The 16,401-nt window shown below is 29.9% G+C and overlaps 12 protein-coding genes across 12 annotated transcripts; 5 read left to right on the top strand and 7 right to left on the bottom strand.

Annotated features, from left to right (window-relative positions):
* Positions 1-45: 45 nt before the first annotated feature.
* ELE39_003374 (tRNA intron endonuclease) lies at positions 46-660 on the bottom strand (the record flags this gene model as incomplete). The annotated part of the gene is made up of 1 exon (XM_067346360.1): positions 46-660. The coding sequence occupies one exon, from the start codon at positions 658-660 to the stop codon at positions 46-48; it is 615 nt and encodes a 204-aa protein (XP_067201390.1).
* Positions 661-1,076: 416 nt separating this feature from the next.
* On the bottom strand, positions 1,077-1,680 carry ELE39_003375 (uncharacterized protein; the record flags this gene model as incomplete). Its single annotated transcript, XM_067346361.1, has 2 exons — positions 1,077-1,163; positions 1,267-1,680. 2 exons carry the CDS (start codon positions 1,678-1,680, stop codon positions 1,077-1,079), a joined length of 501 nt encoding a protein of 166 aa, XP_067201391.1.
* An 837-nt stretch (positions 1,681-2,517) lies between these two features.
* ELE39_003376 (TPR Domain containing) lies at positions 2,518-3,081 on the top strand (the record flags this gene model as incomplete). Its single annotated transcript, XM_067346362.1, has 1 exon — positions 2,518-3,081. The coding sequence occupies one exon, from the start codon at positions 2,518-2,520 to the stop codon at positions 3,079-3,081; it is 564 nt and encodes a 187-aa protein (XP_067201392.1).
* Positions 3,082-3,219: 138 nt separating this feature from the next.
* ELE39_003377 (uncharacterized protein) lies at positions 3,220-3,801 on the bottom strand (the record flags this gene model as incomplete). Its single annotated transcript, XM_067346363.1, has 1 exon — positions 3,220-3,801. The coding sequence occupies one exon, from the start codon at positions 3,799-3,801 to the stop codon at positions 3,220-3,222; it is 582 nt and encodes a 193-aa protein (XP_067201393.1).
* A 268-nt stretch (positions 3,802-4,069) lies between these two features.
* ELE39_003378 (MSP-domain like family member) lies at positions 4,070-5,353 on the bottom strand (the record flags this gene model as incomplete). The annotated part of the gene is made up of 1 exon (XM_067346364.1): positions 4,070-5,353. The coding sequence occupies one exon, from the start codon at positions 5,351-5,353 to the stop codon at positions 4,070-4,072; it is 1,284 nt and encodes a 427-aa protein (XP_067201394.1).
* Positions 5,354-5,777: 424 nt separating this feature from the next.
* On the bottom strand, positions 5,778-8,612 carry ELE39_003336 (uncharacterized protein; the record flags this gene model as incomplete). The annotated part of the gene is made up of 1 exon (XM_067346322.1): positions 5,778-8,612. One exon carries the CDS (start codon positions 8,610-8,612, stop codon positions 5,778-5,780), a length of 2,835 nt encoding a protein of 944 aa, XP_067201352.1.
* A 798-nt stretch (positions 8,613-9,410) lies between these two features.
* On the top strand, positions 9,411-9,833 carry ELE39_003337 (thymidylate kinase; the record flags this gene model as incomplete). The annotated part of the gene is made up of 1 exon (XM_067346323.1): positions 9,411-9,833. One exon carries the CDS (start codon positions 9,411-9,413, stop codon positions 9,831-9,833), a length of 423 nt encoding a protein of 140 aa, XP_067201353.1.
* Positions 9,834-10,443: 610 nt separating this feature from the next.
* ELE39_003338 (uncharacterized protein) lies at positions 10,444-11,217 on the top strand (the record flags this gene model as incomplete). The annotated part of the gene is made up of 1 exon (XM_067346324.1): positions 10,444-11,217. One exon carries the CDS (start codon positions 10,444-10,446, stop codon positions 11,215-11,217), a length of 774 nt encoding a protein of 257 aa, XP_067201354.1.
* Positions 11,218-11,537: 320 nt separating this feature from the next.
* Positions 11,538-12,452, bottom strand: ELE39_003339 (uncharacterized protein; the record flags this gene model as incomplete). Its single annotated transcript, XM_067346325.1, has 1 exon — positions 11,538-12,452. The coding sequence occupies one exon, from the start codon at positions 12,450-12,452 to the stop codon at positions 11,538-11,540; it is 915 nt and encodes a 304-aa protein (XP_067201355.1).
* A 580-nt stretch (positions 12,453-13,032) lies between these two features.
* ELE39_003340 (DNL zinc finger domain-containing) lies at positions 13,033-13,578 on the top strand (the record flags this gene model as incomplete). The annotated part of the gene is made up of 1 exon (XM_067346326.1): positions 13,033-13,578. One exon carries the CDS (start codon positions 13,033-13,035, stop codon positions 13,576-13,578), a length of 546 nt encoding a protein of 181 aa, XP_067201356.1.
* A 43-nt stretch (positions 13,579-13,621) lies between these two features.
* Positions 13,622-14,833, bottom strand: ELE39_003341 (uncharacterized protein; the record flags this gene model as incomplete). Its single annotated transcript, XM_067346327.1, has 1 exon — positions 13,622-14,833. One exon carries the CDS (start codon positions 14,831-14,833, stop codon positions 13,622-13,624), a length of 1,212 nt encoding a protein of 403 aa, XP_067201357.1.
* A 338-nt stretch (positions 14,834-15,171) lies between these two features.
* Positions 15,172-16,341, top strand: ELE39_003342 (WD repeat containing; the record flags this gene model as incomplete). The annotated part of the gene is made up of 1 exon (XM_067346328.1): positions 15,172-16,341. The coding sequence occupies one exon, from the start codon at positions 15,172-15,174 to the stop codon at positions 16,339-16,341; it is 1,170 nt and encodes a 389-aa protein (XP_067201358.1).
* Between the last annotated feature and the right edge of the window lie 60 nt (positions 16,342-16,401).

Here is a 16,401-nt window from a genome sequence, read left to right on the forward strand (position 1 = left end):
AGTATATGTATATACGTGTGCATGCATAAATAAATATAAATAGTTTTATTTAATAATTTTCAAATCATTAATGTAATTATCTAAACAAACATATTTGATTTTTAACCTTCTATTTTCCTCTTCCTTTTCCTCAGTTAAAAATGCAATCACTGTTTTCTTGTTAACTTTATTAGAGACTCTTTGCCATAAAACTAAGTCTCTAATAGTTAAAGGTTGTTTTTTTTCTAGAGGGTTAATAATATTCAATAGAAAAGAACTATGACATTTGTCAGGATCATTTTCATATAGAACAAAATCACAACCATATTTACTTCCTTGTTGAACATAATATCCGTATTTAACCACTAAGTCATGATAAACTAATTTATAAACATTGTCATTTTTAGCGAAGTTTTCTGGATATATACATTTACTTGGTGAAAAGTTTGATTCTTGTTCTTCTAGTTGGCTTTGATCAGAATTCGTCTTTTTTGATTTTCTGTAATCCTTAACAAGGTCATATTGATAATCCATTATTGCTATAGGTAATCCAAGATCAACATTTTGCTGACTATATTTTGGTAAAGTTCCAATAGGATTTAATAAGATTTTTTTTTCTTTCTTCAATTCTATAAGCTCTTTAAAGTCCACAGAAAGTTCCGCAACATTGTTAACGTCCATTTTTTATTTACAATATAAGTAGTTGGGATTACTATTATTTTAATAAATATGAATTACATTTTTAAAAACATATAAATGAGAAATCTAAAGAAAATAGTTATAAAGTTCAGTTAGTTTTTTGTTTAATTTCCATCTATTTAAAAAAAACAATTTGTTATTTCTAGGCTTTGTTCACTTTTCTTTCTAGATTAACATTTTCTTGTTATTTTGTAATTATAAATCAAATTTAATATATTTAATTCAATTTTTTTTTACCAAGGCGCATTTATTTTAATATATATATTTTTTTTACTTAAGCCATAATTAAATTGATTAAGTGTAATAATAGCTAAAATTGTGTAGTTTTTGCAAAGAAAGTACCAGAATTATAACAATTGTTTGACTATATAGCAGTTAGTTATTCATTTTGGATTTATTTACTCATCATCTGTAGATTCTTCTTCTTCTTCACTCTCCTCTTCTTCCTTTTCTTCAATTTTTCTAAGTAACTGTTTATGTTTTTCCTAAAAAAAAAAAATTAATTGATAATTTAAAGGGTGAGGAAGAGTGAAAAAAATAAAACTCATTAAATTACAAATAATGAGTTTTATTTTATATTAAACTTACAATAGAATCCTGCAATATGACAGATTGCTTTTCATCGTAATTAATTCTATCATATGGAGAAATTATATTCAATAACATATTTTGCTTCTTTGGCTCCATAAACGTCTTAACAACTTCTTGAGCCTCTGATAATACATCATCCAAATTTCCTGATCCTGGCTGTAATATTACTGGATTATCAACATGTGCAACAATGACTCCTGCATTCTTAATTGCTTCAGGTTGAGTTATTGCAAGTTTTCTCAATTGTTTAATATCTGCTCCCAATGCGAAAAATGGATTTGTTGTAATCAATTTTCTCTGTTCTTCAATTGCTCTGTGTAAATTAAATTCAATTCCAAAAACACTTCCCATCATTATTCCTATCATCAAAAATAATACAGATATATTTATTCTTGTATTGAATTTTACCATTTTTTCTTAATTCAAATACAAATTCTACTTTTAAATTACTTTAATAATGAAAACAAAAAGAGGAAAAATAATTATTAATTAATTATTTAATCAATCAATCCTTTTTCCCTTTATTTAATTTATATTTGATTAAAAAAAATGGCCGATAATTACTATTAATTGTTACGTAATCATTTTTTAAAATTTTTTAACATGCATACACCGGTCTATTACAGAATTATTTTTAAAATGATTTTGCATGCAAAAAAAATAATTACGTAATTAACACGTAATTGTCGATATTAACTAACTTCAATGTCAACATGACATGCAATTTCATAATATTACTTTTCCCCACAATCCATTCACTCACCAATTCAGGCATTTTTTTGTTTGGTATTATCTATTAATGCTGCTTTTAGAAGCAAAAGTTAATCAATACAAACAGTGGAAATTCATTCTAAATAAATGGGAAAAAAGATGTTAGTATAATTTTGTCAAGTCTTATTTATTTTAATTTCCCCACATGTCACTTTGACTTAGTTCCTTAGTAAATATTGTAAATAATATTTAGGCGGGAATATTGTCTTTATTTTTTTTAACTATCATTAAATAGGTATACTTAAATTAACTAGAAATAATTAATACGTTAATAAAATGAGCGAGGGAATATTAATTGATTAATTAATTAATTAATTAAATGGACAAATTGTGAGTTAAGCTTGAGAACTAGTTTATGGCTTAATAAGCTATTAAATAAATAAGTTATCAATTTAAAAAAAAAAAAAAAAAAAGCATATATATCAGTATCTAATAACACTGAAATTCAAGTTTAAATTAAAGGTATAGTCTAGTATAATGGAGGAAGATACATTTGAAACAGAAAAAGAACTTGTTGAGAGTATTAAACGAGAAGCAAATGAGCTATTTTCCAAAGGAGAATTTCAAGAAGCAATTCAACGTTATACACAAGCAATATTAAATTGCCCAGAAGATGAAAAAAGACTAATGAGTGTATTATATTCGAATAGAGCTGCATGCCATATTATGCTTGATAATATAGACAGTGCTCTAGTTGATTCAAATGATGCAATCGAGTTTGATGACACTTATACAAAGGCTTATTTAAGGAGATTTACTGTATTAGAGAAGAAGGAGAAATGGCATGATGCTTTGAGAGATATCAATAAGGCATTTGAATTGGATGAAAATTTGAAGAATGATTTAAATTTGGTCAAAAGACATAAAAATGTTGAGAAAAATTCGACTGAATTATTTAATAAAGAAAAAGAAGAAATGGTTGGAAAGCTTAAAGATCTAGGAAATATGTTTCTAGGTAAAGTTGGATTATCTCTGGATAATTTCCAGGTCGAACAAAACCCTCAAACTGGATCATATAATATTCAGTTTAAACAAAACTAATTAATCAATCTAATTATATCTAAATTTGTTTATATGCAAGATTTACTAAAAACTAGATTAATAATTATTTTTTTATATTATTATAACTTATTAAATGGATTTCGAATCACTTTGAAGCTTATTTTTTTGTTCACTCACTCATTCAAGTGAATTTTCATTTATATTTGGATCATACTTTGCAATCTTACCCAACTCTCTAATGTAAGTGCCTGCTTGTTGTGTTGTTATTAACAATAATCTTGATCTCCAATTAACTTTTCTAAGACCATATATAAATTGTTTTTTAAAATTTACAAATTTATTACTTTTACTTTCTCTACCAATTTCCTCCAAACTAAAATTTGGTGATAATTGTCTGAATAATATTGAAAAATATACAATATTCTTATCTCTTTCTGTTGCAAAATATAATGATATATCCTTTCTCTGACCTTCTAACAGTGATAATACTAATGAAACTTTACCAAGTAATTCTCCTTGCCTCATTATACATTCATGTATTTTAGGATATTCATTATAATAACCAAACCAATCACTTTTTTTTGTCATGATAAATTCACTATAACTAAAACATAATGGAATCATTTTTGAATTTTGGTAATAACTCCTTAATATTGATGGAGTTGGTATTAATAATTTAATATTTGAATGCTTTATATCTAATATACAAGATACCATTGGATTATATGCATAGTTGTCATAGTAGTTATATTTTCTCATTACTTCTATATAATATGTTGGATTCTGTACTGAAAGTAACAATAGTGCGTCATATGTTGAAATATCTACTCTATAAGTTTTTCCATATATTAATAATTCTGCAACATTTACTAAAAACTGATCACCTGGAATTATTATATTACTTTGTGCCTCTGAAAATATATATGTATCTGTTAAATCTTGCCCAATATGCCTAAATACTTTTGCCTGTATATATCTTCCAACCTAGAAAAATAAAGTTAAATTCGAATCAAATTAATTATTTCGTTTATAAACTTACATGATCTACGTTAATTTGAAATGATTTACTAACAGATATTGGTACCTCTTGATATTCTGCCTTGCTTCCACCAATATTCTTTGATATTCTCCATTCTATAACTTCTGGTACATACTTTAGTCCTATTGAAGATATATCTTTGAATGTAATGATTCCACCAGATTCTGCCTCGCCTGTAATAGAAACAGGAAAAAACTTTGAATATTTTTCCTGCCTTTCGTTCATAATTTTATCCTCTTCTTCTTTATCTTCAATATTAGTGTTTGAGGAATTGGAAATTTCTAACCCAAAAAAAGAATTTGATTTGTATATTAACTCCAAATTCTTTCTTGAGAAAAACTCCCTTTCCTGAGCTATCATCTTAACTTCATAAAAATCTAATAAATTTTCCTCATTATCCTCATCAATACTCATATTATCTTCGTAAATCTTATCATTAAGATTCTTATACTCATCCAGTCTCTTTAATATATGTTTACTAGAGCCTATAACATATTCCCCAAAATCAATAAAATCTGCAACAGGAATCTTAACTTTGTCAGAATGAACAATTAATCCATATATAAATGGGAAAAAGAACTCAAACGATTCACAGTCCTGTTTATTTAAGAATTTGCATATAATTTGCATAACTTCACCCAAATACTGAGATGTATACATGTTTGTATCATCTAACTGATCTTCATTTGCTAAGTGATTAGTTTCATAATCTTCTGAAGTTTTTATGAACATCCTAAGAGATTCGTTCTTAATAGTTTGCAGAAAAATGATATCTCTTTTTTTAATTCTCTTCAACAGTACTCCCTCAAATCCTGTAATATGTATCTCACACGGGTTAGTCTTCATTTCTAACTGAAATGGACCATCATATTTATCATTAATTAACAACTTGATGCTGTAAACTGGTTCTGGGACTCTTGAACATGGAGGAATATTCAACTTGCACCTCCTTTTTAGACTGAGTTTGTCTTTAAGAGGTATCTCAAATTTGACAATACTATCACCGTTGTCTTTTTCCTGCTTTTTAGGTATGTTATCATTAATTGGATCCATCTTTTCCATCTGCTTTTTGCTTTTTTCCTCGCCATCCTTTCCCCCCCTTTTCAGCCTTCCTTTATCTTCACTTACTTTTATTTTCTCCTTCTCATCAACTTTATTGCCTTTATTTTCTTTTGTGATCTCACCATTCTTTTCCTTTAATTTAGCTCCTTCTGTATCCTTTTTTGCAACATCTTCCCCAGATATGTTTACCTTTTCATTTGTGTTTCCCATTTATCACAACTAAACATAGAAACTCTTTTTTTGTCTATTTTTTATTTTTATTTTTTAAAAATTTTTGACGTTATTTCTCATGCAAATAAATTAATTTTATTTTTGACTTTAGGCGCCAACCATGTTTTATATACCGGAGTACATGCAATTAGTCATGGAGGCAAATATATTAATAATAAGATTTTATTAACAATTACTATTATTATTACTTCAAAATTAAAAAAATGGACTTATGAGCTGATTTCTGAATTTTTCTGCTTCTTCAAGAAGTCATATCGAACTTGAGATTCTAATAAAGTGAAAGGAAATTTGGTAAAGTGTATTTTGAGAATAAATAAAAGCAATTCAGTGCAGGGGAGGGGGAAGCAAAATATATATAAGTAATTAGGAGAGAAACTAGAATAAAGAATCTTTATCCAAGTTATTAGTTATGTTTAAGCAAATCAGGGATTCTTACACTTAGCTTCGGAATCTTTGAAGGAATATAGGCAACTACGTCATGATACTTAGACTGACAAACTTTTCTCTTATAGTACAAATTTGGTATACTGGAGTCAATAGAAGCTAATCTCCAAGTTACTGTTGATGTCGACTTTCCTGCCTGCTTCAAAAGCAAATATTCCATATATTTCCAACTTGAAAAGTATTCTTGCTTTTTGTTAAAATAGTAATTAGTAAGATTCTTATCATAGCCAGTGTTAATTGGACTATATTTTAGTAGTTTATCGTTAACTAAATTGATCACCTTTTCGGAATAAAGTGCTTCAACAGGGATATTTTGCTTAAGAATGGCAATCAAATTAAAAAGAGAAATAGAGTAGAGAGTGGTAAAATAGGACTCACAAATTGCTCTTTGATCATATTGTTGTACTTGTAACTGGTTCTGGCTTTGGCTTAGCTGGTTTTGAAGTTGCTGGGATGAGTTTCCTGAGGAGTGAAAAACCAAGTGAGGGAACTTATCTATCTGATACTTTGAATCAATCTCGGTTAAATCATAAAGGAATTTTGCATATATAAAACTATTTGAGTTCTGAGAAAATTCTGTTATGATTTGGGGAGATTCGAACCCTAAGGAATAGTTTGGGACTTTTTCTTGCCTAAAATCAGGATATTCTACATGATTGCTATTGTTGTTGCTATAACTGCTTTTTTCTCTAAGGTATAAGCAAGTAATTATAGATGTAACTAGGTCATGCATTACCTTGAGTAAAATTTCAAAGGTCCCTACTTGGTCTTCTGTAAGACCAAAGGAGCTAAAGCTCCAAATCTCCTTCCTTATTGTTGTTTCTTCCTGGTTCAATAGACATTTTTGAATCATTAGTAGAGGAATCTCCAGAATTGAGTCAAAAAGTATTGGAGTATATGATAAGGAAATACAACTTAGTGCATTGCTTAAATCCAAAGAGTCGATTAAGTGAATCCAATGCATTATTTGTGAAGCTTTGATTATATTCGGGCCAAATGTACCAATCAGGATACTAAGCAATGCAGGACTCTTGAATCTAGTATAGAGCTTACACGCCACAGCCGATTTTGTTAAGCTATTAAATCTAAGAACCTTAATAACTTGGCCGGTTGAAAATCCACCATCTAGCTTATATAAAGTATAGGATCTGTTAGAACCAAAAGATTTATTGCTATGATTACAGTGATTTAGAAAAAATTGAGCAGTCTCCGAAGTTTCCTCTAATATGAATAAAATGGCTCCCGGATTTTGCTTTTTAGCCGCTAATTTAGTTTCTTGAGGATTTTCCCAGGAACCTATTTTAGTATTTGCAGGATATCTTTGGGATTTTACGGATTTTTCCCTTCTCCCGTTATGATTTCCTGTATTAACACCAGCCTCGTCCCTCAAAAATACAGAACTATAATAGGAATTCTTGATCTTTAAAATGTCCCCTGTCTTAATTACTCCACTACAATCTGTCATTATAGTGCAAATTGGGGGAGACTCAGAATCTTCAAAGAGCTTGAAAAAGTGACCTTTCTTCCACTGTTTCACAATCGGTTCAACCACATCTGATCCTTTATATATTTTTATATCATATCCACATCCAAAAGCTGCAAGCTCTGCACAAATCTGAGAACCAACGTTACCTGGAGAAATTAATACGAATATACCACATGTTTCTTCATGTAAAGGTTCTAATTGACGGCTTCTTTGAAATTCATTTGAATCACTTAAACTTTGGTGAATTATACCCTGTTTTTTCAATATATCTTCATCCTCACATTGAAGCCTCAAGCACAATAAGCTATTGTATAACTCATCTGCACAGTCCTTGTTCCCAATAAGTTCCCACATTGTCTTTGGTCTTGAAAGTTCCAGTTTCACTCTAGTATGTGAATTTTCAAGATTATTCAAAGTATTTCTTGCGAGTTCAGAAATGTTCATCATTTCCAATGCAACCTCGAAATCTTCGCCCACAAACTCCAATAGTTCTAGTTCCGTAAGTTTGATTTGCTGTCCAATCCTGACTCCGCGTAAATTCTCAAATTGAACTACATTAGTGTCTCTTTCAATTTTAAGCAAGTTTTTATCTCCTTTCTCTTTATCTATTGAAAGATCTTTAAGCTTTCTCATAACCTCATTATAAGTTGAGGGACAGATCACATAATCAGCCCTCGATGAATAGTAATCTAGGGTTTTGGCTCCATACCATCTTAATTTCAATAATAGTTGTCTCTTGCTATGATACAAGTATTCTTCATCCCCTAGCAAGCAAACTTTCTTGTTTTCAAAAAAGACCAAGCAAGGACTGTAAACCTGTTCTGTTTCAATTTTAGATCTCCTTGGTATAAGCTTAAGCGATTCTCGTATATAATTCTGACCAGAATCATCAAACACTGCATTTTGTGCATCTTTTTGTTGGGAATTACTTGGATATTGGTACTCCTTCCTATATATTGGAAATTCTTCAAAAAATATCCTATTTATCTGAAAATTCTGTTTCCATTCTCTTCTCTTCTTTAGGTTTTCCTTATCGACTTTGTTGGAAGTCGAGGAATTTAAATGTAATGACGAACTATTTTGATTTGAAGGACTAGCGACTGAACCTGAGTAAATACTTGAATTGAATTGTGCTCCAATCTTGCATCTACTCACATTCCTTTTTCTTCTTTTATTCGATGCTCCTCCATTACCAGAGTCACCAGAACTTAGAATCAGGCTCCAACTCAATGCTGATTTCATCTTATTCTCCTCCTTACAATCTATATTTAGACCGATATTTTCATCTGATTTACTCATTGAATACATATTCCTTCCTTATAATTAAAATAACGGACAGTTTTCTGTTATATTTATATATTGCCTGAGTCCTCCCCTTAAATTAATCAGGCAGATGCCTGAATAACTCAAGTTCACAGAAAACTGAAAAGCCTTCGAACAATTGATCTTAATTTTTAATAAGTCCACATCTTAGCCCTGCTAACTGTCTATCTTAATTCCAAAAGTGCAAGTTTTTAAATGTTTTTTAAATAGTTTTTTGTTTGGTTTGAAAATCCTTATTTTTAACACGTAATTACCCACATTTTCATGTAAGCGCAAGTAACTTTGGCGCCAAATGCGAAGTTTAATTTTAATGTATTCAGAAACTTAATCTTGAAGTTTTTATTCTAGATATTATGCAGGACAAGCACACAGATAAGAATAGGGGAGTTTTTATAGTATTAGAAGGAACAGATAGGTAAGCTTGTTAATATTTGAATGTGAGAGAGATGGGAGAAAAAATGAGCATGAGTTTGAGGGTAGAAAGAGGGTGTGGTTGTGGCAAGGAGAGAAAGGGAGAAAAAGAGAAACATCTTTATCTGTAATTATTGAAAGCCAGTTATGGAGGGAGAGAGAAGGAAAACTTTTAATGGAGCTTAACTAAACATTTTTAACTTGGTTTCAGATCGGGGAAAACTTTGCAATGCCAGAAAATATATGACTACCTAATTAGTATTGGAAGGGAATGTCTTAAGATCGGATTTCCGGGTAAGTATCTTTAAGCTGAGTAGTTGTTTGTTTATGTATTTTAATTTTAATTCAGATCGCTCAACGAGTATAGGAAAAATGTTGGATGGTTATTTGAGAAAATCTATCAAAATGTCACCTGAAGTTTCTCATCTACTATTCACGGCAAATAGATGGGAACTTAATGACTATATTAAGGAAAGCTTGCAAAATGGAGTCGACGTTGTCTGCGACAGATACTCATTTTCAGGAATTGCTTATTCTTCGGGAGCCATCAACCTAGACTTCGAATGGTGTAAATCTAGAGAACAAGGTTTAATTTCTCCTGATCTCGTTATTTTCCTAGACATTAATTTAAACCTATCTTCAACTAGGTTGGGTTTTGGGGGCGAAATCTATGAAAATATAAAAGACCAAAACAATGTATACAAAGCCTATCAAAAATTTTCCAATTATTCTTTCTGGAAAAACATTGATGCATCTCAAAGTCCTAATGTAAGTTTAAAAAACTATTCAATTTAACACTTTTAATTCCAATATTTATATTAACTCCACACGTTTTTTTTCAATTTATAAATGTAATATTTACAAAACATACAATTAAAAACTAATCATCCCAATTTTCTTATTCATTAACTCTATACTCTCAGAATGTTTTTAATGAAATTGTTCCTCATATTGAAAAGGTTTTTCAAAATATTAAGCCAATTTCTTATCTTTGGAATGAAAACTAGGAGAAATTGCATGCATTTGGCGCCACCTTTTGTATATTGATTTATTATCTATTAATACTGTAGGCTTGAAAGAAAAATGTGTGTATGGAGAAGCGTAAAATAATAGTTTACCAATGTGAAAAAAGTATGTCAAAACAATTAGAAGGAAGAAGATTTTGAGTATATTTTGCAAGAATTTGGAAAAAAGAAAACTTTTTAGTCATTTAATCTAGTGTAACTCTAGTCTCTTAGCAACTATTCGTTTAAAGCGTTTGAGACCGTCAAAAGAAGTGTCAAGAGCAAAAATTAATCACTTGTTCTTGGGTCAAGGATGAAATAATGATGAAAAAGGCCTGTAATTTAATCTACAAGTGAAATAAGTAAAATATTAGAGAAAAGAAAAATATTACCCCACCCAAATGTTTTGCAGATTTTTTGATCAGCTATTTGAGTGTTGTAGACTTCCTAATGAAAGTGGGTTAAATACCGAGCTTGAATTTGAGTTTGAAAATATTAAAAATACTTCTCAATGCCAGGGAATGATGAACTGTATTCATGTTTCAGGATCTTGTTTTGGAAATATCTTGAATTATAACTCTTTTAGACCAAATACCTCAATAAGATACTTAACTAGTGATTTACACCAGAGATATGGAACTAGCCAGTTATCTTTGTTGCCTAAATACGAAGCCAAAAGGTGTGAGGAAATGAGCTCCGTTCTAGGCAGTATTGACAATGATTTAGCTAGAAATATAAAAGAAAATGGACCTCAAATTAGTGATCAATTGTTAAATTTCATTCAAATATTAAGCAAAGGAATAATGGTAAAACAAGTTATAGACTTAACAATAGGTGACACGAAGTACATAGCAATATACCTTTCGAAAAATCTAAATAGCCTAATATTAGATAATTTTGGCGGAGTATTGCTTGAAGTGCCTTTAAAGTTCGTAATAGACGTTGCTTTCAGTGACTTCTCAAATGAAAAAAAGACACTAATCAACGAATTTACAATTAGAAAGGGATACGAACCAGTAAAACTGAATGAAGATATTCAATATTTGGTTTCTATAGATCTTGGGACACAGATGAAATCCATTTGTTTGACATTCAATTCAGAATTAGATGGGATGAGCTTTTGTACCAACCTTTGCAAGTTAATTCACTATCTAAATCTCAGAAGACTAGGATGAGATAATAATGAATATTGGAAGAAAGAGCTGCCACCTTGTTTTGGGATTAAAGTATGTATATGAGGCTTCAACCATAATTAGTTAAGTAAATAAACTGATTTCATTCACAAAATCTACTTGAAATATTATCTAATTTTCCTATATATAATAGATTTCTTTCTCGTGTCTTTTCTCATTCTTTCTAAATTACCAAATTTATAATATTTAGTAATATTAAACTCTAGATATTCAAGTATAACAGATACATTGCAGCCATAAAGAATCTATTACAAACCAAGAATATACGCAATTTGATGACCCACAAAATCAAAAATATTAGATTACTTGGATTTCGAATTTTCAAATTTCCTCTTTAAAACCCTGATCATGAATACAAATGAATTTCTTGCTTCCTCATCATTAAATATTAGACATAAAGTTTTTTTATCAGGTAGATTTACAACACAAGATAATCCAGGTACCGGAGGGTTCTTAGGATTAACTTTCTTGCACTCGTTAAATTCTGGAGCATCAATTCCCAACTCGATATTCTTTATATCAGTCAAATGAACCATTCTATCACTTTTTGATGTAACTGAAGATATTTCAAAAAATCCATCATCTGTAAGCTTAACAATTCTAATAAACTTTTTACCAGATTTTGCTACTTTAATTAACTTAATTCCCTCTTTATATTGCTTGACAATTTCTCTGTACCATTCTGTTAAGTTCTGGAGCATGAATTCTTTCTGTAATGTGTTGAATCTTTGTACACCACTCTTATCCTTTTGAGAATACTCATCATCAGAAGAGGATGAGGCTTCTTCTTCTCTCAAAATCTCATCCCTCCTCTCAGTCTCGGTTTTATCGTTTAGATATGGAGTATTAATCAAGCCCTTGGCTTCCATTTCCTTTTCAGCCTTGGTCACATTCTCAAATTCAGAAACCAAAACACTCCCAATATCTTTTGTTTGCTCCAATTTACCAACCATTTTACATTGTTTTAACTTATTTGTATTCCAGTTACCCCATGCCTCATCATCCGAAGGATCCTGTTCTCCTAAAACATGGCCATGCATATCCATTGCAATCTTTATCTTATTTTTATCTGGCATTGTTGCAAATCTCCACTTAAGCTTAAATACTGAATTCCTTGCATCTGCTCTTGAAGATTCACCTCCTCCTACGTAGTGAACTGCATGGTCATCCATCTGGGCTCTCACTCTTTGCAATCTGGAAACTAATTCTCCTGTCATTTTCAACTTAGTCTGCACTTCTAGCTTAGTCTCTGTATTGAAACCTTTATTCAACAATCAAACCTTAAATTGTCTTGCTTATTCTAACTTAATTAATTTTGTTATTCTACTTTAGATAAAATCTCTATCTTAAAATCAAAAAAATTTTATAGTGCTCACGTTTTGTCTAATACTTTTTATTCATACATTATTTTATCTTTACGATATTTCTAGACATGCATTATTTCTGTATGCATATCAATAAAATACACTAAAATTAAAATGAAAATAATTCAGATTTTTGATTATTAAGACTCTAGGTCTTTATCTTCTTTCCTCAAGATAATTATCGCTTTTCAGCTCTTTCTTTTCTTTTTTTACTCCACTTTCTCGGTATTTATTGTCAATTACTCCATGTGCACATTTTTACTAATGTATTTTCTGACTTGCCGCCTAATGGCGGCAAGCTTTGTTATTAGATTATTATCATTACAAGAAGGAAAATGTTAGGAAAAAATAAATATTCACAGTAATGAAATTTAAAACTTCTTAGTGAGTTGAGTTTTTGATCCCGTAGTGCTTTTAAAAGTTTCATTAGATCATGATTCAACCTCGAGCTTTTTTAGTGACAAGAAGAACTCTAGCAAGTTCTTTACCTCTACTTACCAGAAGGTTACTCTTTAAAAGTGGGGGAGGTATATTGGAAAGGGTGAGGAGTGGTCTATGGATTGCGAATATCTTTGGGAGCGGCCTTAAAATGCCAATATTGTCTAAGAGGCCTGTTTCAACAACAAGTAGTAAATTAACAGGAGACAGAATGGAAATAAAGTCAAAGCTTGCTTGCTCGAATTTCGGAAATAATGGATTAAAGGATAACCAAGAAATGGTAGATTTAAATAAAATTCAGGGTACTTTGGATTATGGAGAAGATGGACTGTACGTTTTTAGTTGTTTATGTAAGGTTTGTAATAGCAAGATTACAAAGAAGTTTGGTAAGAAAGCTTATAATGAAGGGGTTGTGATCATTAGATGCGATAATTGTAAGAATCATCATCTGGTATCCGACAAACTTGGATGGTTTGGAGATAATAGAGACAATTTTGATGTGTTTAAGTTTTTAAATAACAAAGAGATTTCAGTTAGTTAAAGTAAATTTGAATTGAATTACTTAATAAATAGTATAATTTAACTCAGATCTTAAGCTGATGTCTAACAGCATCACATATATTACTAACAGTAAGAGAAAGTTTTAGGAATTTTTTGTTGCACATTAAAATTGAGTTTTTGTAGTCAAAAGCTGGCTTACAAAGAGAACAATGGTGGTATTCTTGAATAAAATCCTCCAAATTGATGTTTATAATAGTGTTTGAATCGTAGGTTACTCTAGCTGAAAGTATACTTACGTGAGCGTTTGCTCTATATAGATTACTAATAAATCCTTGTGGACCATTAAATTGAAATAGGAAAACAAGTTTTCCTGAATTAATTAATGCTTTAAATTTTACAGGTAAATAATTATTTTTTATCTGAATTCCACAGAGATGATCTAATTCCTTCCATTGTGTAGGTAGCTCATTAGTTTTTCTATGATTCAAAGATTTTACTTCCTCAACAACTTTGGTTTGTATTGCATGCTGTTCTTTACAATCTTTCAACTCAGCATCTTTTTCATTTAACAAGTCGTCATAAGATGTATAACATGTCAGATTTAGTAAGTGTTTAATAGATTGCTTTTTCATCTTCATGAATTCCAGATCATAGATGGTCATTTCATCTTTGGAAAAGCCAATTTGATCAGAAGTTCCACTTTTTGGGATCAACTTTTCAATCTTAGCTTTTGTGAGAATCTTCTCAATAATAGTTTTTGAATTTTGAGTAGCGATTTGAGCCTTTAATCTGAGAAGAATTCGGTCATGAATTATAGAGATCATGTAATACTTGAAAATTTCATCTTTTAAAATTTTTTCAAAAACCATTTCATGCAAAACAGCCTCTACTTGTATGATATTTGCTCCTTTCTCAGTTTTCAGATCTTTTTCTAAGAAGTTGTCGAAGCTGACAGTTAACTCAGAGGTATTAAGCTCTTCCAAAGTTTTAGCTTGTCTATATTGACCTCCAATTTTAATTTGTGGCTTTAGCATTTCTTTTGTAAATCCTATTTTCAGTTCCAATCTGAAAATGCTACCCAGCTTTATGATATCCTTGGTCATTGGAGAGGAAATATCAATATATACAAAATTTGAATTTACTATATATTTGATATCAACATCCAAGATTTTCAAATTTTTGCTATTTTTGAATTCTTCTTGTGCTAACTTCAAGTATAGATCCGGGTTGGTGAGCATAATGGTATTTAGAGATTCTATGATCTCTGACAGCTGCTCTTTAGATACACTTTCCATCTTGGCAAAACACCTTATTTTACATTTGATTATAATGATAAAATAATATTAGTAAAATTGAGCCAGTTAAGTTTGTAGAATTTTAGTTACCGGTTTTACTACAAATTTTTTATTTAAAAAAAAAAAAAATTACATAAATTTCGTTGCCATTTATACCGGTATAAAGGTACCGAAAAATTATTAATAAAGTTGGGGAAAAAAATTTTAAAAAAAAAAAAACAAAAACAAAAATATATATATACACTTTAGTTACCTTTTAACTCTAAAGCTTTCTATGGATATTTGAACTTTCTAATATATTTTATATTTTTATTTATAAATAATTTGTATATTGTGAAATGAATGAATATGATTTTGAGCAGAAATCTTTAATAATAGAAAAGGCATTTTCAAAAACTCCATATATCGGGTACAACCTGGAACCTTTAAATCATACAAACGTTGATGATAAAAAAACATACATTGCTTTGTCAAATTTGAATGGTAGGAATTACTATGTAGAGGTTTTAATATATGATAGTGAAAGCAACGACTTTGAAATTGGGTATTTATATGATCATGTATTTAGTCCGGTTGGAGGACTACATTGGATGCCCAGAAATAGAGTTGGTCTTGAGGAAAGTATACTTGGAACAGCTAGCGACAGTATTAAACTTTTTAAAGAAGGAAATTTAATCTGTGATTTAAGACTTAATGATTTTGAGTTAAACAATATGCGCTTGGAAAATATATATAACTCGTATCACACAAAGATAACCAGCTTTTCGTTCTCAGAATATGTTGAGGGAGATATAGTTTCTTCAACATTGGATGGAAGATGTATAATTTGGAATATTAGTGAATCAGAACAAATTAAATACTCAAAAGGAGCGATTTTAGAAAGTTTATTAAGTGAGTACAAAAGTAGATCTGTTCTTAGTATTTCTCAGATGGAGAAATTTACAATAATGGATGTTTGCTTTGGGAATTCCAAAGATAATATCATTATAGGAGTAAATAATGGACTTGCAGTTTCTATGGATTTAAGATCTCCTTTTAAACAATCATCTTCACTATTGACAGATTGTATTCTAGGCTGGGATACAATTCCAGAGCATAGAATTTCACATACTAAATTATGCTGTGTTAAAAATACAAGCTATTTTTGTAGAGGAATTTTATCTAAAGGTATTGTAGAAATTTTTGATATAAGGAAAACATGTGGTCCATTATTCAAACTAAACACTAGCAGCTCAAATCGAAATATAAACTTCTCGGAAAATAGTCTAGTTTCTATTGAAAGTAAGAATTCTGAAGAAATACTTCTTGCCTATAGTAATGGGCTAATCGAGACTTTCAATATCAACAAAGAAAAATCATCAAGTCTTCTTAGATTTGAAACAAATCTATATACTTACAGCTTTTCATCATTAAACATTTCTAAACAAATTAATTCTTTTCTTGGCATTTCTAGTGTCCACATACAAAATAACACCGGTATAAAAATTTCAAAATATGCTGAATGTTGACATTTATAATGAATAGGCGGGAAGCGCTGCATGCAACACGTAATTAGATAATTAAGAGCA

The sequence above is a fragment of the Cryptosporidium sp. chipmunk genotype I genome, assembly GCF_004936735.1.
Source record: "Cryptosporidium sp. chipmunk genotype I strain 37763 chromosome Unknown contig_51, whole genome shotgun sequence".
NCBI lineage: Eukaryota > Apicomplexa > Conoidasida > Eucoccidiorida > Cryptosporidiidae > Cryptosporidium > Cryptosporidium sp. chipmunk genotype I.